At 37.1% G+C, this 24,295-nt stretch overlaps 1 protein-coding gene across 1 annotated transcript; it reads left to right on the forward strand.

Annotated features, from left to right (window-relative positions):
- The first annotated feature begins 1,331 nt into the window (after positions 1-1,331).
- On the forward strand, positions 1,332-23,969 carry slc6a17 (solute carrier family 6 member 17). Its single transcript, XM_052564336.1, has 12 exons — positions 1,332-1,698; positions 5,323-5,739; positions 9,781-9,938; positions 11,838-11,964; positions 13,362-13,543; positions 14,228-14,338; positions 14,673-14,914; positions 15,090-15,282; positions 15,892-16,084; positions 16,199-16,358; positions 16,549-16,711; positions 17,540-23,969. The coding sequence occupies exons 2-12, from the start codon at positions 5,445-5,447 to the stop codon at positions 17,906-17,908; spliced, it is 2,193 nt and encodes a 730-aa protein (XP_052420296.1). The 5' UTR covers positions 1,332-1,698; positions 5,323-5,444; the 3' UTR covers positions 17,909-23,969.
- Positions 23,970-24,295: the final 326 nt, after the last annotated feature.

A 24,295-nucleotide genomic window follows, 5' to 3' on the forward strand; every position in this document is an offset into this window, starting at 1 on the left:
GGATGGATTCTTATTGGCTTTCAGTGCTTTTATTGTTCATGACTATATCATGTGTCATTATAGTTAACAAAACTGTATTCAGAAACCAATTCCTAATTAACAAATGTATTAAACATTACAGTAAATGTTTCAAAATATTTAATATTCTCAACTGAAACATTTTCTACAACACAAATCTTTAAAGCTTTGTTCATTTATATACAATTAATTTTGCTACAGTTCTTTCTGATCCAAAGTGATTTGTTTATGATATTCAACGTAAATTAATTACTCAGGCTTTCAGCGTTCAGTAAACACACAGTACTTTTTAATGATCAATTTCACAGATATTCTAATAAAAATTGTCTGGAAAATTATCATCAGTGCAGAAAATGTAGGCATTTAACACTATGAAAACACAGGTGGTGTTTCATCTGGCCTCCAAAAAGTCTCTTTGGTTTGTGACATTCGCTTCCCTGGGCCACATCTGCTGATGTGAGTAAAAGACACACTCACAAATAAACAAACACATATCCGGCTTATGTGTTACCAGTTTGTTGTTCCAGGCTCAAAACAGTAGCTGCAGATAATCAGCTCTGTCTGGGCACTGATCTCCCACCCAGGGGACTAAACAACATTCAGACTGGTCTCTAATAAACATGGAGAAAGAACGTCCCTCCATGAGATAAAACCTAAGTATTGCATTAATTTGTGATTAGTTGAATCACATGCATTAGGCATCTGTAATTCATTCGAATGCAAATCTCTATTCACTTAAACGGATGCATTTTAAATCACTTCTCAACTTTACACTAATGGAGATTATGTGTAAATGTGATTAATGGGACGGCTTTAAAAAATATCTGCTGAAGACATTAATCAGCGATCTGTGATATCAATCTCAATTCAAGCTCCAAAACTGAAAGGAAACTCATTTGAGCCAGACTATCCAGAACCAAGGGCAGTATAAATCCTCATGTCAGGAAGAAGAATGAGCTAGACACAATCAGACGCATCCACATGTGCGAAGAAATAGCCTTGCTGATAGCAGACCCTGTCTTCTCTGGGAGAAGAAAAACATCAACAGAGCTCCATGTTTTAGCCAGTGTCATCCCTCACTGCTTTGATTGGTTCATACTGGAGTTTATTGATTAAAATGTGGGAAACAACCTAATCTATAAATTAATAAGACATAACTTGTCCGCTTTGTAAAGGTATGGACAGCACTGTGCATTTGAGAGGTATAAGGTATATCAAAAGGTATTTCAGCAGAATTTGGACGGGATGGGATGCGCACATTACGCGTCTGCTGACGTACGAGCTCGCGCATACGTGACTCATGTACACCTATAGTACTTTGCTCCCTGCCAATCGTGTAAGGAGGAATAAGTTGCGCTTTGAATTTTAACAAGTGTAGGACAAATCAAGGAGTAGGTTGGTTAGAGGTGTGGTCGCTGACAACGCCCACGGATGTGTCAACGTGACCCTAAAGTTTCTATTTTGGGCTGATTGAGAATACACAATAGTACGCGGTGGTCTTTGCGTCAGGCGGCGCGCTCGCTCACTCTGCGCATTTCTGGACAGGTTCAGTCGTGAGCGCGGAAACGGAACATCAAGAGTCTCAGCGAGGAAGCAAACTGATTCTTCAGATTATCATCACTCCTTGAGACCTACACGAGCACATTCGCATCAGATTCTCACTCTTCGACATCCAGTTAGGTGAGTGATCTTGGATTCGCATCATTTAGTAGGCTACCCGTCGTGATAAAAGATGCAAGAGATTTTTCATCGATGATTGCGTTGTGCCAGTTGTTTGGTATTCCAATCATGTATGAAGCGTTTTATCGATAATTCACGGCTGCAGTTATGTTAATTACGAGGTTTCTCACGTCATCAGAGGCGCGTCCGTTTTAGGTCAACCTGACACAAATACTTGACCTTGAGGATGCTGCGCGGCGCGTGCTCCCCTTTACATACATGACAACATTAGGTGTTTTGGGTCCACGTGTTTGTGTTTTTAAACTGTTGTAAGGGTATTGCTCGTGTCGATAAGTGTTGAAAGATCCGTGAATGAAGGCCGTCACTGTCCGTGACTGCAGTCAGGCGCATCCTCAGGTGATGCTTGAGCTGTCGAGGAGTTACTCCCAAATAAAAAAAAATAAAAAAACCTTGACGAAGACTGCAGCACGTGATTTATTTACTTACATTTTCATTTGTGTATAAAGTAAAGTAACTATGCTTGAAAATTGAAGGTACAATTGTGAGAAAAACTTACTGTATGGAAGTTTGCATCAAGACTATACTGTAAATGGTAGTTGACGCAGTTTGTCGTGCTACCTCACTGACCTTCAGGGGGGTCGATTAATATTAATTTACAGACCATTTAGGTTTAGGGTTGTTTCACGCAAACAAATTGTCTTTTTGTCAGTGAGTAATCATCTTAAAACGTTTTAATTGTGACATAATTAATAAACTTTAATAATCAGTCAAATAATTGATAATGACAGGAGTAATGTTTTGTTGTTGTTGGCCTATAGCCTACATCCAGTGATCGTGCTCCAGAACGACGTACTGTTGATGTTTACGTCTGTTCGTGAGCGTCTATTTAGCGCACTCTGACTAACAATGCAACTTTTGTCATTACGGAAACGTTTTATATACGCCTATGTTTGGGGTCAGTAAGTTTCCCCCTTGTTATGCTAGCCTACTTTTACAGTGTTTTCAAACTGCTTTTTAAACTGTATATAAGGCTACTTCTCAAGATGAAAAACCTTCAGTGTCCATTTGTCGATTTGTATAAGAACGTTTACTAAATGAATTAATGCAACTGTAAAACTGTTAATAATGTAGCCAATCTTTTAGACTACTGTTCAACACTGCTAGATGGTTAGAAAAAATTTGGCTTCCACTTCAACAGTTAAGCTTATATAAGCTTCTCATGTAAAGAATGCTGTGGTGCAGAGCCAGAAACCAAATGCAATCATAAGATAAGTTTTAATAAATCATAATACTAGTCTATTTCAGCTTGAGTTATAAACTTCAACAGCCAACAGAGCACTAGTCAGGAAAAACATCTCTTGCGTCCCAGATTTGATCTTTTCATATTCATGCTCTTGAAATTCAACTTTGCTCGTTATGAAAATATTTGAAAACATGACTGAAATATATATATACCTGTACATACAAGTACATACAAAATTAATTCATGTTAAACAACCTTGTTTTTTATTATTATTATTTGGAAGGTATAATAAATAAAAGAGTTAGCATCAAATGGTTTTAAATAGCATTAGATGGAATACACCAAGCATGGTCATTTCTCAAATGTCTTTTTTTGTCAACTACCCAAATATAAGAGGCTGCTGGTCTTCATAATCTCTGCCTCCAGGTTTTTCCTTAACATTTTGTTTTGGCATTGTAGGAGCCAAAACCTTCTTTATATGTCCATTTAAATGATTATTGTAGTACAATATTTACAATTTTGCAGTACAATTATTGTAGTACTACTCTTCTAGAAGATGAGAGATTGACATGGCAGTCATACACGTGGCTGTCCTCACAATTCCCATGAATCATTTGCTGCAGTCACAACATGCACTTGCCATCATCCCTGTATCGTATCAGTGTGTCTTCTTTTTTTGAAATAGAGAGATTGCTTGCTGAATGTGAAATCTGTTTCTTGTGACCCATTATATATATTTCAAGGATTCGACTAAATTTGGTTCATGTATCCTCTCTAGCACTGGATAGATGAGCTGTCACTTACTGTTCTGATACAAAGAGCATTCGGGTGAGAATTTCATCAAGCTCTATTGCCTAGCAACCCAGTCAGATAAAATATGTGCATTTCACATTATAATGTGCAGTTGAATGAACAGGATATTTGGCTATACAAACCATTATTATTAAGAGAAGCCATGCTGGTGGTGGGCTCTGATCGGCACAACGTTTTATATTCTTGGACTAAATAGTAAAAAGGAAATCACCATCAGGGAGGGCTTAGGTTTGGGTGTGTTTGTTGAATTCCTCAGCATCAGCTGACCAAGCACAATAACTGCATTATGAGTGATCAGCACCTGTGTTTTTAATGCACAGTAAAACGAGACACTCTGTTAGCAGCATTCTGCAGGTCTAGTTTGCTTCCTACTGAAATATAATCCCTTTCATAATAATGACGTAGAACTGACTGGCCTGCTGCCCGGGCAGACTGTTTTGGACCTGAACACTGAGCAAAATTTCACAGTGGGTGCAAAGGTTCAAACTCAGCGTGTGATGGTCCTTTGATGGTCTATCAATGACAATGTCAGAAAAACAGTGCACGTGCTGTTATTTCAAACCGTGATTATGTCTGGTCTTAAAAGTAGCTGAATTTCTTCTCATATGGTTCCCAGGGGCAGATTTGAGCCTTTTTGGAATGCGGTGAGTTGGTTGTCATGGACGGTGGGTGGGCTTGGTCTAAGAAACACCACAACAGTTTTGTGTCCTCTTGTATTTGAGATAAGCTATATAATTTTTTTTTCAGCGCCTCAGTCTGCTTCTCATTACCAAAGATAAACAAAGGTGGGAAGAGCAAAGATGGCGGCTCTGTTGCCACATTCCCTAGTCATTCAGGAGATAAAAATCTCAGCTCATGTATCACCTCTGCCATATTTATCACAAAAAGCGATCCTATGGTCTAGATTAAAGGTTAGTCAGTGGCTGCCTCTTTTTTAGTCTCAGGCTGTTCTGCACAGATTTCATCCATTATTTGAACACAAAATAAACATTCCTTAAAATGGGCTGCTGGTCATTTTAAAGCTCTAGTTTAGTGCAGTGTTATAATGTCAAACCAATGTATTTTTTAAGTACCGGTAAATGCATTTAGTTACTTTTTATAGCACTGTGTAAGCATTGAGTTTGGAAGTTCATTTGGATAACATGTAGCTAATCCTAAAATATAGAAAAGAGTTGTTTTTAAACTGTATTAATATTTTAAAACAGTACTGCTTTATTGTGTTTTACATTAATGTAATTGTAAAATTTGCAAAATGATGGTTAATACCAGTAGTCACCCAATACCCATCTGTCCTTCCAGCGCTTGCCTTGACTTCCATTACAACAGATTCTCATGCAATGATTTCTCTAGTCCAAAAGCCAAAAAACGATGTTACGTTTTTATAAATAAGAATAATATTGAGGTTATAAAATTTAACAACTAAGACAACGCTGACCAGAAAAAAACTTCAAATGTTACTCAAATTGTGGAGTCTTTGGATGATGCCTCGGTCTGTTTAATGGCTCTCAGTCATATTTTTCTCTCTTGTGGCCTGGTTTCTCATGTTGTCATTTTTGTTCTTTTCACAGGAGCACAAACGTTTACTGTCCACACTTATATCAAGCCAAAGGGGCAGTTTTTGTTTCCTCCATTCTGCCCTGCTCTCCTTTCACACCCTTAATTGTCAGGATCACCACAACACGGCACAACCATGCCCAAGAGCAGTAAAGTGACTCAGCGTGAGCACAGTAATGAGCATGTCACGGAGTCTGTGGCTGACCTCCTGGCACTGGAGGCTCCCATGGACTACAAGAGCAGTCAGATGAGCATGAACATGGCAGGAGGTGGCCCTCCACCCATAGGCAAACCAGACATCTCCCCTGACCTAGAAGACGGACGCCCTGCTTGGAACAGTAAGCTACAGTACATCCTGGCCCAGGTGGGCTTCTCAGTGGGACTGGGTAACGTGTGGCGTTTCCCTTATCTTTGCCAGAAGAATGGAGGAGGTGAGTTCTTATTACTGACGTATATTTGTAACTGTTATGAGGTTAAATGGAGAGTTCACCAAAAAATACATATTTATATATATATAATATTTCTAGTACACAAAAGGAGAAATGTTAATGCACTATACAATACCTTTCAAGCTTGAAAAAGGCAGAAAAGCACTAAAAAGTATCCTAAATGTTTTGTACACAACATTTTTTTGTAAGGTAGTGTTTTGCACAAATTTCTTGATGCAGCTGCACTCAGGTATAGTACTGCTACATCTTTCTACAAATGTTTCTTCATGAACTCTCCATGACACTGTACCTTGTATACAAAACAAAATTCTCCAATCAATCCTCTGACACGATCTGGGATGCCATTCAAAATAAAATATCCACTTGTTCTTTATGCTGAGATCCTTCTGATATCTGTACAAAGACACGACTGAGCTGTTTAAACCAAAGTGAGCGTTCTTTCACTTCATTTGTTCTATTGACAGACTCAAGCATGGACTGTGTCTGAAAGTGAACACGCATCTGTATACTGTATCCAGTGCAGACAAGATAAATGCCCTAACATTTGTGCTTTTTTCAATTGCTTATAAACATCTAAATGGCTAAAGTCTAATATCACTGTAATCAGCACACATTGGGCTATAATAATATGAGAAAGGCATGTATGTATATGATTGTGTTTTTGAGAAAACAATGTTTATGTGTGGTTAGTGAAAAACTAAAAATTGTAAATCACTTGATTAAGGACATAAAACACATCATCACATTATGTGAAAATCATCTTGTTTACTCACTCACAGAAAACAATATATTGGTTTAAATTTTCTAAGACACTTTTTGTGTAGAAAGGGTCTATACGAGAGGGCGTGGACTATCAGCATTATATTGTGATTTACACCTGAGAGGGAGGAGTTACAAGAAAGAATGTGAGGACAAAATAAATGTGTAGATTTTATGTTTGTAGTTTATTTAGAATATATTTAATTATCCCACAAAACATTTTAATATTCACTTGAAAGTGCAGATAAACAGTTTACACACATAATGTGTATTACACAACTGCATTAAAATGCTCAACAAATGCAAACCATGAACTCAATCCATTTCTACAACTTTCTCCTCATTTTACTTGCATATGTATTAAACATGCTTTTGCCACTGTTGTTTGATAGTCTTCTAATTATTGCTAATCTGCAATAACATTCACCACATTTTACCAGCATATCAATGTTGCAGAATAGTAGCATAAATCATAAATGTTTTCCTTACAACTGTATTTTATATCTTCTGAAGCTATTTTGCTGGATAGGCCAGGTCTTTATTTGCTTTCATTACATAGAATTTTTTTATTTATATTTTGTATTCCATGTAGACAAAAACATGCTTGTTTGGAATGACATGAGAGTGAGTAAATTTTCATTAACATTTTTGTGTGATCTATCCCTTTAACGTTTTCTCTCTTCTGTATTATTATCTTAAGCTCTGTAAAATTTCCACTGAGACAGGCTTTTTTTGGTCAGCTGAATGCCTTGTGTGCTGTGGTCCCTCTAAATTTATTAAGCTGACGGTACCGGTGTGTATTATTTAGGGCAGGCAATGTTATATGGGCTGTTTAAAAACAGTAATGTCAAGGCCTTTACGGTCTTCATTCGTAAAATTTTATGTCATCGTAATTTTCTTGCTGTCATTGCTCATTGGCTGCATGGAATATTATTCATTAAGATTGATGAGTACATTTATGTTTAGGTATATTTAGAAATACAGTAGTTATTGGAAAACAAAGCAAAAATATATGAAGAAAATTTTCTTTTTGCAGTGCTTAATTGATTGCGAATGATCTGAAAAACAATTTTAACAGTATCGATGACAAACTGTAATGGGAAAAAAATAGATACATAGATAGTTTGACACATTAATGTTATCTGAAAGTGAAACCTGACACCTTAATTAGATCGTCATATCTTGTCCTTGCTTGTCTAGCAATTATGAAAATTTCCCAGAAGGCCCTTTTCCGTTACGCACCCCTGCTCTCTCCATCTTCTCCCTTCCATCTGTCCTTCCATCCCTTTCTCTTTCCTCCAGTCTCCTGTTTCCAACGTAGGACCTGTTGTTTCGTTTTCATTAGTCGAATGCATAAATAAAGCCCAGACAAAAAGCCAAAACAAAGCAACATTGAACACAAAAGAAATGCAGTAATCAAAATGATAACAAGCAGTCCATCGTCATAAATAAAGGCAGAGGGAGGGCTGTGCTGTGATCATTCCTGGCTCTAATTACACTTAGAGGATGGGTTTGCAGTCATCCACCAGCACTGTGAGCTCCACGTCTACAGAAGCGGTTATTTTCGGATTGTTCTTTGACTTCAAATAGAGGCTGCTCTGCTCAGACCAAACTCTTCCTCACCATGGAGCAAGTTCGACGTCAGGGCTCGGAAGCATGACCTGCTGGTTTATTCTGTGGGCTGTCTGTTCAGTCATGCCTATTGAGGCTCAGACTGTCATTACCCTATAGCAGATACCATCTGCTATATTTGGGTGGTAGAACTTTAGCAAAAAAAAGTAGGAAAGACAAAACATAAGGTGTGAAAATAATAAAGCTTTGCACTTGCTCTTGTTCTGCTTGAAACTATACTGTATTTGATTTTTATTTGAACCCAAATTGTGTCATATAAGTAAAATATTTCAAAATATGGTGTGACAGGTCATATATTTAGTTTAAAAACAAATTTCTCTAAAGGAAAATGTCCAGTTTATCACTAATCATTAGATTAGTGAAATCATGTTTTTCTCAAAATGTAATAATAATAATTAAAAAAAAGAAGTATAACCAGTGATCTAAATATATTGCAGTTATGGAAATCTTGTTAAGTCTGCCAGCCAATTGCACTACTTTTGCAATATTTTGACCTGAATTAATGTTCTGTTCTATTTATTTTCTTTTTTCCCCTGTGATAACAAACAATCACAGTACTCGACATACTTATATCTATTATTCTAGAAAATATCTCAAGACTATTAATTATGGTCTTAAAAACTGAAGTTAATGCTTGTGTTGATTTGTATATCTGTAAATATTGTATTTTGACTCAATCGTCAAGCTCTTTTGATAACTGTCTGACCATATCATTAAAAGGAATAGTTTAACACAAAAATGAAAATTTTGTCATCATTTACTCTTATGTTCTCGCAAACCTGTAAGATTTTCTTTCATCTTTGGAACACAAAGCACAAAATGCTGCAGCACCTCATTGGTATGCATCATGGATGCATCATGGTACTCTTATAAATGGCAGCAGACACTGACCTGCAAGAGAAGAAATCATTGAATAAAGCCATTATTTTTGTTTCCTTTGTGAACAAAAAGTATTCTCGTAGCTTCGTAACATTACAGTTGAACCACTGATGTCACATGGAGTATTTTAACAATGTCTTTACTACCTTTCTGAGTCTTGAACGTGTCAGTTATGTTGCTGGTCAGAAAGCTCTCGGATTTCATCAAAAATAACTTAATTTGTGTTCTGAAGATGACAATCTAGTGGGTTTGGAACAACATGAGGATGAGTAAATGATGACAGAATTTTCATTTTGGGTGAACTATACCTTTAATGTCTTGCAATATAACAGTAAATCTATGTCCTAAATTAAGTCAAAATATAACAAAATATAAACAAGTGACTATGTTGCTAAAAACATGTTTATATATTTTACCTTAGTTAAATTAAGGTAAATACGAAATATGAGGAAACAGGCAGTCATATAAAGTATTTTGATTTTCAACGCAAAAGTTTAGATACAATCACTCATTTAAATTCCAGCAGACTCTAGTGTACTGTTTAATTAGCTAGAAACATATTTAAAGACATGTTACTATTTGTATATGTACGAATAAGCAAAACGTCATTTTGAAAGAAAAAGAATTCTGAAAGAATAAAGTGCGTTTAGTGTGCAGTAGTTTGATTGATCTTGGGCTATCAGTTGGTTATTAAGCCAATGTTGTAAGGACATTACTCTCTGTATTCACAAGTGTCGCCGTCTCTTTTTACAGGTGCCTACCTTGTTCCATACTTCATCCTTCTTATCCTTATTGGCATCCCACTCTTCTTCTTGGAGCTGGCGGTTGGCCAGAGGATCCGTCGAGGGAGCATAGGAGTCTGGAATTATGTTTGTCCACGACTCGGTGGCATTGGAGTGTCCAGCCTGATGGTGAGTGAATGATGTTCTGGTGAAAGTAGAGGACTGAAACACAAGGCACAAATGAGCGGTCACTCAGATGTATGTTCTTTTCTTGACTGAGATCATGTTGCTTCATTTGGTTCATGAGTAAACGATGAAATCAGTTGTGTGTGAATATGGTTGCGTTTAAATTGGTTTTAATGACATTGACTTGTGAGTGCCTGGTGCATGTCAGCTCAGATTGGGTGATTGATACAGTTTGAGATCCTTGTTCGTATGCTAATGTTTCAATACAACGAGAAGCCTGTAAGTTCCAAACAAATTTCAGTGTTCTAAAGGCTCTAGCAGAAGCATTTGTTTTTGGTGTGTCAACCATTCTGTGTTGACTCATCCATTACTACTCTGTGCTCTGATCAGTTTAATATGAGCACAGTCACACAACCTATCAGATGGGTTTCGATCTGAAAATATCACTCTGCCTGAACATTTAATAGATACATTTTCAGCCCCAGCTGCACCTGGACTTTCTGGTTTCCTGTCCTTGTATAAGCTGCTGTGCTTTGGAGATACTTTAGCAAGTCAGCGAGTATGTAAGGCCTTTTGGGAGATGTTGGTTATATTCCATAAGCCAAAGCACTGGGGTAGAAATCTGGTTATTGTGTAAATGCTGTTTAAGCAGCAGTTTCTTGGGGATGGCTTTCTCATTAGTAACAGAATGAGCTGAATACATATTATATATACAGATGCTGCATATATAAAACATTATCAGCATTGTAATTTAAATTATTTGATTATATATATATATTTTTTTTAAATATTGTTGATATTATGTCCATGAATTAAAATAATTGTTTAATTATATTTTTTATTAAATGTAATTAATATGTAATTACATACAGTTACTTATTATAATATTAAATGTCCTGTTAATCAAGATGAATTTAATTGAAAATCAACATTTTGTATTGTATTTAGTATTTGGTATGTAGTCTTAATGAGTCTATTGGGTTTAATTGACTTCAGATTGGGAATTGACCTTAATCGTGTTAACCTTCTACACAAAGGCAATGAAAAAACATGCAAGGAAAGCCATTTTCAAAACAATAGGCCTTTATTAAAACAGCCCCACAGTTAAAATGAACACTCATGGACTAAATGTGGCTGTTCTGCTGCAGCCGCTGCTATTAATACCCATGAAGCTACAGCAGAAGGAATGTGCTTCAATTATTCACTAACTCAACGTGCTGTGGGCCTGTGACATCGCTAAGAACCGTTACTGCTCTGTTGCAGACTGCAGGGATAGATTTGCCGTTAACAGGCATGCGTCGCCAAATCCTGAACAAACACCGTATTTCAGCACACAGAACACATTCGCTTGTGTTCGAATTCTGTTTATGGACCGTATAAATGAAGTAAGGCTATTGAGTTTTAGGAGTTAAAACACTTCTGATCATATATCAGACTCAGTCTGGTGCACATCAGTGCTATACAACTGCCGGGGAGAGCTACTCTGACTGAAATGTACTGTAAAATGACTAACCACAACTTGCTTTTCAACATTGCATGTAGGGTTGGATAAATCTGAAATAGATGATGCAACAATACCAAACTAAACTGGCATGTTGCTGTCATTATTTCTGTTTGTCCAATATAAATATTTATTTCAAAGCCATGCAAGAGACACAAGAAATCATTCCCAGAAGATTCCCAGAAGGTGCCAGACAAGTTAGATTGGATTTTGCCACCTAGATTGCTATTTTCAGTACACTATATGGCTCAGATGTTCAAGTAAACAGTTTAAAGTCAGGCAAAATAAGCCTTAGACTAGACGAAACCTTACCAGGGGAGAGTTTATGATCAGTTTTACCCCTAAAAATGTTTATAGTTGTTAACAATATCCTTTGTTTTTTTCTTCCTCTCATTCTACAGGTGTGTGGTTTTGTGGGTCTGTACTATAATGTGATTATCGGCTGGAGCATCTTCTACTTTTTTCAGTCGTTTCAGTATCCTTTGCCCTGGAGCGAGTGCCCCATCAGGAGGAACGGCAGCCAAGCCAGTGAGTGCTCTGCAGTTTCTCACATAATGACTAGAAAAATTGGAGTCGTGTTGTTTTATTTGGTACAACACTTTGCCTAATGAAATAAAATGTGGCACAGCAAGAAGCGTCTTGCTTCCATCACAGTCAAAGCTGTAGAAATATGTAGTATCATCCATTAATTGCGTTTTGATGACAACAGATGACTTTGATAAAGTTGTAGTCTGTAATGCAGCACTATTTGCGGCTTTTATAGCACTGAAGTGGATAGTTCACCCAGAAATGAAAATTCTGTCATCACTCAACTTCATGTCATTCCAAACCTGAATGGGTTTCTTTCTTAGATCAAACATTAAAGAAGATATTTGAAAAATGCAGGTAATAAAACAGTCGATGGTTGTCAATGGGGACCAATAATTTTTCAAAATATCTTCTTTTGTGTTCAGCATAAGAAAGAAATTCATACAGGTTTGGAACGACATGAGGTTGAGTAAATGATAACAAAATTACAAATTTTGTGTTGAACTATTAACCTACCTTTAAAGGATATTCCACCCTATAAACATCATGCACCTTGTCGCATTTCCTAAACCGCTCTTCATGAGCTTCCCAGACTTCCCAGCATGCCCTGCGGCAGTGTCCCCTGGTCAAGAGCTAGACAGAGGCTGAGACCTGCAGTCAGTCTCACTCTCCAGCTCACTAAGACTAGATACATGTAGACATGCAGCTTAAGTGGGCACAGCACACTACAAAAATCCAAATAAAACCCAAAACTATTATATTCTAGCATAAATTCAAACTCTATTTGCGGTCTTTATGTAGTACAAACTTAAGAAAAAATTGCTATATATGCTAAATGGTATTGATTAAAAGCCTTAAATCCTTTAGTACACAATGTTTCTTGGATACAGTTTGACTTCTACCTTTCCAGGATACTCTACTATGCTGTTAGAAGCAGTATTTGGAGATTTCCATAGCACTGGCAGTGTTCTCCGCTGAAAATATTGGCAGGTCACCATCATGTGTGTTGTGTTTTGGATACTGGTTTTCCACCAGGTCTGGATTCGGCCTTTGGAAAAGTATCAGTATTCATATTAATGATCTCGATTCTCAAGCAGTACAGCAAGATTCCCTTTGCAAATCACTTTTACGAGTTTATTTTCTTTTTTTACATAAAGTTAAAAAAATGGGTGCTGCCCTGTATAATAGACAGCATTAGAATGAAGGGAATTTATTTAATACAGAATGTAAGCAGAAATGAACTGGAATCAAATATATTTGAAATGGCAGTCTAATGAATCATAATCAAATCCTTAGAAAAACAATCGGATCTTTTCCACAAAGTCATCAAATAGTCAGTGGTATATTAATAGACATGGGCTTAATTTTGTCCCTCTGGTTTTCCTTTGTCTGGTTAGTTGTGGAGCCTGAGTGTGAGAAGAGCTCAGCAACCACGTACTTCTGGTACCGCGAGACCCTGAACATCACCAGCACAATCGCAGACAGCGGGGGTCTGAACTGGAGGATGACTCTGTCGCTTCTGGCTGCCTGGATAATTGTCTGCCTGGCTGTAATAAAAGGCATTCAGTCTTCTGGGAAGGTGAGATAATGAAATGAGAATCGACTTAGTTGAGAAACGCATACATTTTTGGATAGCTTGAATCTGATAGCACAATCTGCAGATGCCGAGTTCTCAAGCTCTTCTGAACAATTACACAATCACGATGTGCAATCATGATGATTTTCTCAGAGCGGAACGTTTGTTTTCTCCTTGATGCAAATTCAAGGTGTGATGGTGCATCATTAACAAACACACGATTTACAGAGAAATACTTGTTTACCAGCATCACCGTGTCTGAACAACAAGGACACACAGAGTTCTCTATAGATCTACATTTCGGTTAATCTCATCAAGCCAGAGCTTCACCATCTGTTCAGATCATGTAACTAAAAAAAAACCTCTGTAAACCTCTGCAGTTCTTAGGTTTACATTACATTTCTTAGTTAATTAGTTAATAGTAATTTGATATTTGTTTATTTTTGGTAACATCAGGGTTGAAACCATCCAAAAAGAAGAGAAAAGAATGCATTTTTAACTCAAGATTTATAGTTATGAACAAAGAAGTATTTATAATGTTTCAAAGTTAAGTCCTGTTGTAATACATAATAGCAAAACCATTAACGCACAGTTATTGTTTTCTAAGAAATGTCAATGTCATCTTAAAATCATTGTAAAAGACTTGAACGAAGACATATTTACAGTTGTTCTACTATGTTTGCACAGGTGATGTACTTCAGCTCTCTATTTCCATACGTGGTGCTCTTTTGCTTCCTGGTGAGAGGGATGTTTCTTAAAGGAGCTGTTGACGGCATTGCTCACATGTTCACACCAAAGGTAAGGAGTGTGTACACGTGCGCTGATTCTAAACACGTGATATTTTGGAAATCCAGATTAAGGTTGTTGTTTCTGAAACTAAAGAACAAATTTCATGCAGTGTAAGCAAAGCTTTAAGAAAGAAGATTCAGCAAATTAAAAATAAAGGTTCTGCATCTAAAAATTGCGCCCTGTCGGGTGGTTGGACTCCCTCTTGTGGTATAATTGGGATACTTCACATCAAATTCACATTAAAAAGTATGCTTCTATTACCAAACATTAGAAACAACTGAAGGCCTTCAGCTATGTTGGCACTGTTCATTTCAAACTTTCTTTTAAATGTAATTAATTTTAGCTGGAGATCATGTTGGAGCCGCAGGTGTGGCGTGAAGCTGCCACTCAAGTCTTCTTTGCTCTTGGTCTGGGTTTCGGTGGAGTCATCGCGTTTTCCAGCTACAATAAGAGAGACAACAACTGCCATTTTGATGCCGTGCTGGTCTCCGTCATCAACTTCGTGACCTCTATACTGGCCACACTCGTGGTGTTTGCTGTGCTGGGTTTCAAAGCCAACGTCATGAACGAGAAATGTGTGGTGGAGTACGTATGACCTCTTAATATGTCTATTTCTCTCATAAAGGGATCATTTTTGTGATTGGATTAAGTTACACTTACCACTGTAAAATAATATCCGTGCTTCATTCTTTAAATCTAAAGGAGGAAGCTGGATTTTGAGGTCATCCAGCAGCCTCATGTCTGTGTTGTTCTCTTTAAGGAATGCCGAGAAGATTCTGGGCTACTTGAACTCAAATGTGCTGAGTCAGGATCTCATCCCCCCTCATGTGAACTTCTCCCACCTCACCACGTCAGACTATGGCGAGATGTACGGCATAATAAAGATTGTGAAAGAGGACAGTTTTGCGCAGCTGGGGCTGCAGCCGTGTCTGTTGGAGGATGAGCTCAATAAGGCAGGTGTTCAGCCCATGAGCTGTCTGCTTTCTTTCACAGGTTTCAGCTAAGCCATTTTGCATGAATAAAACTTACATTTAGACTTTATTTATTTGCCAAGCGCGGTAGCCAAAAATGTTTATTATGATCATTTGTTTTAATTAATCATAAAACTATGGAATGAATTGTACTTTTCAAGCTATTTCTGAACTTTAGAGCTATTTTGAGCAGCTTTAGGGTTCATGTATCCAGTATCAGTATCAGCCAAGTTTTGGCAAAAGAAAACGGGACATTCATTTATCAGTCTATTTTTCTGGGTTGTGTACAGTTCAAATTTAAATGAAAAATTAAAACGGGTTGTAAGCAAAAGTACACTGACCTTTTACTATAGCTTTTTCACTTCTGGTTTATTTTCAGTTTGTGCTTTCAGTTTAGTCTTATTTTTCATCTTTACTCTGACTGTTAGTTTTAGTGTTTCATCATTTCACTTTATTATTTTTAGCTGTAATATTTTTGTGTTTAGTGTGTTAAATGGTACCGGGGTTCCATTTCTCAGGGCTGTGTTGTGGTAACCTATCTTTAATTTTTTTATTTAAACAATAATAACACAGCATTTTGTCTCTCATCAGGCTGTTCAAGGCACCGGTCTGGCTTTTATTGCCTTCACTGAGGCCATGACCCATTTTCCTGCTTCTCCCTTCTGGTCTGTGATGTTTTTCTTCATGCTGATAAACCTGGGCCTGGGTAGCATGATTGGCACCATGACTGGCATCACCACACCCATTCTGGATACTTTCAAAATTCGGAAAGAGATCCTCACAGGTGAGAGCTCCTGGTTTCTTCTTTTTTTTCCCTGTGAATATATTATAATTGTGGTGATTCTGGGCCACTTTTAGGTGGCAATAAGTAACCTGCATAATCTTGTATTTCCTGCAGTGGGCTGCTGTATTGTGGCTTTTTTTTGCGGCTTGCTGTTTGTCCAGCGTTCAGGGAACTACTTCGTTACCATGTTTGATGACTATTCTGCTGGTCTGCCCCTCACCCTTGTGGTGATCCTGGAGAATATATCTGTAGCTTGGATCTATGGTACCAAGAGGTTGGCAAATTCACTTACTATGCTTGCAAAGTTCATGCTTCGAAAATAGGACTGTATCTCTGAAATCAGATCTCCTCCTTGTCTGTTCTTGCTAACACCAAATATAGTCTCCTTGCAGTTCAGTTTATTTTTTCCTTGTGTCTGATATCGATCAACATTGTAATTCTGCATGCTTTGCGGCGTTCATCAGGTTCATGCAGGATCTGGAAGACATGCTGGGTTTCAGACCATACTCGGTTTACTTCTACCTGTGGAAGTATGTGTCTCCGGTGTGTCTGCTCGTACTGATTTCTGCCAGTGTGGTAGATATGGCCATCAGCCCTCCGGGATACAATGCTTGGGTGCAAGACCTGGTTAGTTACACACTAGTCTGTCTAGTCCTTTTCTCTCTCCCATCCTATTCCTGTTCCCAAAGTACACCCTGCTCAGCCATTAAAAAACATATGGATGTCCATTGTTTGATATTATTTTTTATATTCAGTTGGCTATTTTATTAAGTATCATTTGAATATTATTTGATTACATTTTATATATATATTTTAAAATATATTTTGTGATAGTTTATATTAATAGCCCTAGTTTAAATATGTGGGTCAGTTCCCTGCCTTTATTATGTGTATATTCAATTACATCTAGGCAATGTCTGAATTGATACACTACTTTACAAAGGTTTGGTTGGTAAGATTTTTAAATGGTTTTGAAAGAAGTTTCTTGCACTCATCAAGGCTACATTTATTTGATCAAGATACAGTAATGCTGTGAGATAATATTACAATTTAAAATAACAGTTTTCATTTATTCCTGACAATTCTGAAGCATTACTCCAGTCTTCAGTGTCACATGATCCTTTAGAAATCATTTTAATATGCCGATTTGGTGCCAAAGAAACTTTTTTTATAATTATGTTGCATTATACTTTTGTAGAAACTGATACTTTATTGCAGGATTCCTTGAAAGTTCAAAAGAACAGCATTTATTTGAAATAGAAATCTTCAAATAAAAGTATTCATTTCTTTTTTTTAAAATCTGACCCCAAACTTTTGAATCGTAGAGCATGTATTTTTTAAGAAATAAGTTAGCCATCAAGTTTTGACTTGATATTTTGCTGACATTTAAATATGAAAATATTATTCAAGGACTGTAATATTTCACTTTGTGAATTCTATCTCCTCTATAATCAGGCCACGGAGAGGTTTCAGAGTTATCCTACCTGGGCACTAGTCATGTGTTTTGCTCTGATCATTGTGGCCATGCTTCCTCTTCCGTTGGTCTTTATTGCCCGTCACTTCAACTGGCTCCCAGACGGCTCCAACAAGCTGTCCGTCTCCTACCGCAAGAGCCTGGCAAAGGAGGCTTCCACCCTGGAAGATGAGACAAGGTTCATCCTTGGGAAGAACCCCAGCGAAGCCCCTTCTCCCATGCCCAGCCACAGGGCCTATCTGGGCCCTGGCAGCACCTCTCCTGTGGAGCTCATCACCAACTCTACCTCCATCAGCGGATATGGCAGTGGTTACCAGACTAACCCCGCCCCTCCCAAATCTGAGTCATGATCCTCCAACCCACCAACCAGAGACAAGACGGAAAGAGAAAGAAGATGCTGAACAGATGAGAAGGTCCTAGCGTTGGTCACACCTTAACCTAAGCCATCCAAAGGAGCAGGACCACAAGAAAACAGACAGAAAGAAAGATCCTTCCTAGACACGTTCCCCATGGCCCAATTATTCATGCAGACTACAGATGTTGGTCTGAAGGTGAAAGAGAGCCTGAAGCTTTCAGATCAAAATGTAAGATGGCTTATTTGTTGAGTTGGTAAGTTTTTTTTTTTGCATACATGTAAATATGTCCACTCTAAGAAGGTTGAAGCATTCAAGCTTCAGGTCTGGTCTCTGTGACCGGTTTGGGGTCATAGGGATGGTGAGAGCTGAGCTGATAGTTGTCGCTCAGGTTAAGGTGTTACCAATGCTGTTAAAATCTAGACATCTTACAAAATGTGCAAGAAATTTCATTTAAACTCCTCTTTAGAGCTCATAAAGGGACACGACTCAGAGGGGCTCCGAGAAACTAAAGCTTTCACTTCTTATAATGAGCCCTCTACTGGATATTATGTAAGTGTCACTGTTAAATACAGACCACCTGAGAGTAGAGTGAATTGATAGCTTGATTTCTGTTACTTCAACAGTACATCAACAGTCATGTCCACATCTCAGCACAAGAGGGCGACATATGTATTCATACACAACGCACATATACATGTAGTCTCAGTGCAGTCTCAAATATATACAGTATAATTGTCAGGTTCAGGCTGTCTTTGCTACTGGATTTAAGTTAAATTTTTGGAAAGTTTTACCTAGATGTTTTTATTTTTTATAATCAAAACAAATGTGACTGCCTAATGAGAGGTGATTTCCACACAGCACAAGAAATGACATTTTCAGGATGCAACAAAGGGTGGCGTTTGAGCCAAGTTAACTCCACCAAGCACAATAACTAGATTTGAATAAATTACACATTATTTAAATGGAATAAATATTTTGTAATTTTCATTTCAGAAGTGGCAATAATAATAATGAAAGAGTGGCATTTCCTGCCGTTGTGAGGCTTGCATTAAAGCCCAGTTCTAAAGCGGTGGAGAAATCTGCATTTGCTGTTATTAACTTCTGTTTTCATACTTTAACTATTTTAGGCCCATATAATTATTTAAAGTTATATTTATAATGAATACAGTGAGCTATATATTATGAGGTCATTTGTGTGTATCTGATATTTTAAGACTTTTTTGGGGGAGGGAGAAACATTTCAACAAAATGCCACACAAATGACCTCTTAAATTACAAACACTGCGAAGATTATTATTTTATTAACAAATAGTTATATATAAACACACTATCAGTCTAAAGTTTGTGGTTAGTACTATTAAGAAGTGAATTATTTTATTTAGGAAGGATGCATTAAATAGATCTAAAGTGTCAGTAAATACATTAAAATAGATTGCAAAATGTAATATTTTACAGTATTACAGTTTTTTTCTTGCATTTGTCAAATAATGCAGCATTGGTAAGCATTGGAGACTTTCAAAAACATAAAACAAATTCTGACCCCAAACTTTTGAATGATAGCTTGTGTGATATTTTTGGAGTCTTCTTTCTTTTTTTCTCTCTAAAAAATATAGTACACAAAAACAGGCCATACATATACAGTATGTCTGAAATATGTTTTTAGATTGCTGTAAATCAACTTGATGTGGAAAAGCAGTTGAGTGTCTTTATAAGGTAACATTTTGAGCTGGAAGAAGAGGACCAGTTTTCTTGAGGAACCAAAGTATAGTAATGTAGTAAAGTAATGTGTAGTCCCTTTATATAGCCTAATGTGATTGAGAACTGCTGCCCTTAAAATTCACTGCCTAATAATCTGTAAGCCTAATCATGCTCTCTGTTTTAGTTTGCTGTATGTGTTCATAATAGATACACTTGTTCTAATGAAAGGGATTCATTTTCAGTATTTATTCCAGTAAGAATAGATTCTGGAAGCTGAAGAAGGCTGGAGAGTTGAGGGGAAAGTGTGAAAGCGAGTGGGACAGGAGTTGTTGGTCTTATTAAAACCCTGATGAGTACAGCAGCAAAGCTTTTGATCATCCAGCTGCTTGTAGCTTTTGAGTTTTTCATAAAGGCTGCTGAGGTAAAAATAGACACGGACTAGACTGGTTACCCAGGGGAACCTGTGTCAGAAACAGCACGGCTGCATGTTAATGAGTCCTCCTTGGGTGTGTGTGTGTGTGTGTGTTGAGGAGGGGTTTCAAGATGTTCCTGTAATGCCCTTGTTGTATCCCTAGCAACCACTGCATTTCACAGCAACAATGGGGAAATAATTTAAAGGGACAGCTGACCTAAAAACGGTTCTTTCTGTCTGTCATCATTTACTCATTGTTGCTCCAAACCCATGTGACTCTCTTGCTTCTATGGAGCATAACATATTAATTTACTTAATAATATATTGGTTGTTTTTTTCTAACCAATGAAAGTGAGCAGGGATTGGGACTGTCAAGCTTTAAAAAAGCTTCTTTAGCCATATTATAGCTTTGTGAAAGAAATGTAAGTAATTATTCACAACAACAGTTTTTGCCTCCATTGTAGTGCGTCATTCAAATGTGTTGTTTTGGAGTTTGACAGCTCCAGTCCCCATTCACTTCCATTGTTCATTTTGATATTTCCCTACATTCTTTGAAACTTCTTTTGTGTTTCACATTTCGAAACAGACACATGGGTTTAAAACAAAATGAGTAAGTCAATGATGATTAATGAGTTTTCATTTTTGGATGGGTTTTGCCTGAATTAAGATAGATTGTGAACGCTATTTACTGAAAGAAACTCAGAAATAGCCTACATGAAGCCCTCTAGACAAGAATTGTGCCCTTAACAAGATGAGTTGATATTTCGATGATATCACATTGATTCATATATCAGGACCGATAGATTAAATTTTTACTTGCACAATTTGTTTGTTGTAGTGTAGTTGTCCAGTGTATGTGGTAAAAATCAATAACGTTAATGTTGCTCCTGCAATAGCACAAGATTGTCCACAAGGTGTCGCTGTTTGCCGTTGATTAGTGTGATGAAGGCGTGTCTATGTGCCCCGTCGATGAGAACAGCTGTTGCCTCTCATTAACGCTTATACTCTAATGGTTAGTGTTAAACATATATTGTTTGTTTTGTTGTTGATTACTTGTGGCAGTTTTGGGTTTGTGCACTTTACTTTCTCCTAGACAAGAGGCCCCAGAGCTGCATCTCACAAGCACAAAACGACACTTGGATTGTTTAAACTACACTGACAGATGCAACTTCAGCTCGGGTATTGGCAGTCAAGTGAAATTTGAATTTGTGACCCCTCACACTGAAATAAAAATATTTTAAAAATCTAGTCACAACAGCTCATATTCAAACTGAAATCCCCCCAAAATTGTTCCTAGTTTTTATAACAACAAGTTACTAACAAAACCGACATAGAAAAGATCTGTCCAATTAAATCTCCTCCTTGGGCAGCTTGAATATTATATTGTACAACAGGGGGTCTATGACCCCTAGAAGGTCCACAACAGAACAGCAGGCCAATTATATATTTTTGCAAAAATATGCATTAAACAAAAATGCAATATTAAGTTAACTTTAACCAAAGTCAAAGCTAAGAAACTAAAGTTCAGATAAATGATCCATTCTCCCACATTACATACATTGTTAGCATTTCAAATCAAGATTAAAAACAAACAAATCTTTTAATAGTTGATACACAAATGTATTTATGTCAATTTATAAATATTCTTATTTATTGTCAGATAATGCATTAGCGAATTTTAACCAAAACTAGGATTAACATTAAATGAGGTATTTATGATTTTATGCATCATTTCACGTAATTAAATAAGGATCCATATGTATTTTATTTTTTATATCAAGGTTACACTTTTTTATGAGTCTTAGTTAAGAATCAAAACTACAAAAATAAAAAAATGAACTGGCTCTAGCTGATATTCATTGCTCTTTCATAACCATCTGCACTCCCAGACTGAGGTCAGTGAACCTTCTGACCTTCCTCTTTATATCTCAGAAACGGTCAGATATATTACATAGCCTAAGTCAATGTTTTCCTATGACAATACCCCTGAACACAACAGTATTTGAAAAGACAATATAAATGAATGAACAGAGCACAAATAACCAATCAAGGCACAAGCATAAACAAAAGCAAACATGCTTAAAAGTACACTTTTATCAAAAGTACAATTCATTTTTTCTAAATGTTTTAGGGACTCGAGTGCACCTTTAAAAGGCTGCATTAGCACAAAGCCAAGCACAACATTCAACACATGATCTGAACATGCATTACAGTGCATTATGTACACGCATTAAAATGCTTACTCTAACTTTTTTGGTTAGGAAGCAATAATCATATCACTCATATCATTTATACTCCGCAGAGATGGTAAGCGTATGCCTCTCTCTCTCTATATAATGGTCACAGATAGTGGTTACAGATTACAGTTGTACATCCTGCTGTGATGACATGCAGCAGGAATTCATTAATACATAATCGCAAATGCTCTCGGTTCAAATGGCATGTGTTCACTACAATCTTTACAGATATTGATCGGACTCAACTACTGAGATTAATCCATTAAATGTCTTAGACAATCTGGTATTACATGGCACATTCTTATCTTTCTGAAGCACAGACACAACTGCACTTTTATTTTGCCCTTTATTTCGCAGCTCTGAGACCTCTTGAAACAAAACTAGCTCTAGCGTAAACGTTGAGCCATATTTAAGTTGACTACAACTGAAGAAATGTACAAGCATCTCTTTCTTTTCCAAGAGGTGCTGGAGGCCATAATGTTTGTGAGCAAAGTGCTATACTGTATATTTATGTACATTGTGATTCTGAATATTATATCTGTAAATATCGGTGTACATTTTGTTAAACGAACGGTAAGAAATCTATGAAAGGCAAACAGGTGAATTCTTGCAACACTGCTGTGTATGATATTGTTGTACAGTTAAAGCGTAGAATATTTAACTATTTTGTACATTGTGTAATAGTGTACTGTATCTGTTGTGTATGAGGGTAGTGTCTGTTGTATCAAGTGTGTGTGTGTGTGTGTAAAAAAAACAAAGCTGTTTTATTTTTGCTATTTTGATGTCGTGAGTCTCTTACCTCCCTTAATTCACCTCCAGCTGTGAGTTTTGGTTCCTCTGTGAACATGACTCGATCATTTGTGTGTTCACGCCGCAACGATTGTTGGTTAGTGCACTGAACTGAAATTCACTTTTACGCTTTTAATGTAAATGTTGTTTTATTATCTGATGTGGACGTCAGCTTATCAGCACCTTCTGTACTGTACGCTCCTCTGGCCTTAGTATCCGCAGTTTTTTTTGTTTGCTGCTTCTAGATTTCGTCAAAATGTTCAAGCACTTTTTACGTTTAGTCCGACTATATTCAGCTCAATCATTATTAGTAGTGTTAGATTATGTAAGGCACACCCAGCTGGGACATTTCCGCACTTTGTGTCTCAAACATATATGAGCACTAAAGAGGAAAGTCAAAAATAGAGTACTTTGCACTCTGGAAGTGCGCCTGTAATCATTAGAATTATACTTGATGTGAATGTAAACATATTTTTAATCCCCCAAAGTACTGTGAGTTTAGTAAGAAGGACACAGATGAAATGTGTACTATTACCCTCCAGTCTACACTTGTGTACTGTGCTAGTCTTAGATTTATAAGCAATATTTCTGCAGGCATTTCATTTGGTTGGATGTTGGTGGGATGGTCTGTGAGGCCACAGGAAGTTACTGTTACTCTGAGAGTAGCGGCGTTGGAGGGCTTCACTGCTAAAGAAGAGCAATGCTCTTAAAACTTCAGTCAAACCCTATTCTGTTGGGTGATTGCACATTCAGATCACTAGCCACAGTATACTGTTAGCTATACAAGGACTATTTTAATGTCTCAGTGTCATTGATATTGTACAGTATTTCCGATTCACTTTGGAAAACGCTGAGTTATGAATATTAAATATGGACCATCGTAAAAACGAACAATAAAAAGTTGGTTCTCACGCTGAAATGTGTGTCTCTGATTTGTTCTTTGAATTGTGACTAATCAAGTTGTTTTCATTCAAGATATTAGCAAGGCTGCATCCCTGTGTTTGCTTCACTGGCGTGAGTCTTCTGTGTTGAGCGGTTGCCAGATCCATTACCAGACTGAAAAGGTTTCGGCCACAACTTGGTAAAAGCCAGTAAAAGAAAGAGACCTCAAGCTTTCATTACGAGTAAAACCTGATACACTCAGGATGAAAGGGTGCCAAAAAGCCCTAATTTTCACTATATCACTATATAGTTTTAAAAGAAAAAAATGGAAGGCTTAAAATAAAGCTTGGGTCCAGAATGATA

The sequence above is a fragment of the Carassius gibelio genome, chromosome B8 (genome assembly GCF_023724105.1).
Source record: "Carassius gibelio isolate Cgi1373 ecotype wild population from Czech Republic chromosome B8, carGib1.2-hapl.c, whole genome shotgun sequence".
Lineage (NCBI taxonomy): Eukaryota > Metazoa > Chordata > Actinopteri > Cypriniformes > Cyprinidae > Carassius > Carassius gibelio.

Excerpts from the sequence above, each read along its gene's own strand:
- slc6a17 (XM_052564336.1), top strand. The coding sequence starts at position 5,445 with ATGCCCAAGAGCAGTAAAGTGACTCAGCGTGAGCACAGTAATGAGCAT. Across the intron at positions 14,915-15,089 it reads AACGAGAAATGTGTGGTGGA|GAATGCCGAGAAGATTCTGG; the intron begins GTACGTATGACC and ends GTTCTCTTTAAG. Across the intron at positions 16,712-17,539 it reads ATGCTTGGGTGCAAGACCTG|GCCACGGAGAGGTTTCAGAG; the intron begins GTTAGTTACACA and ends CTCTATAATCAG.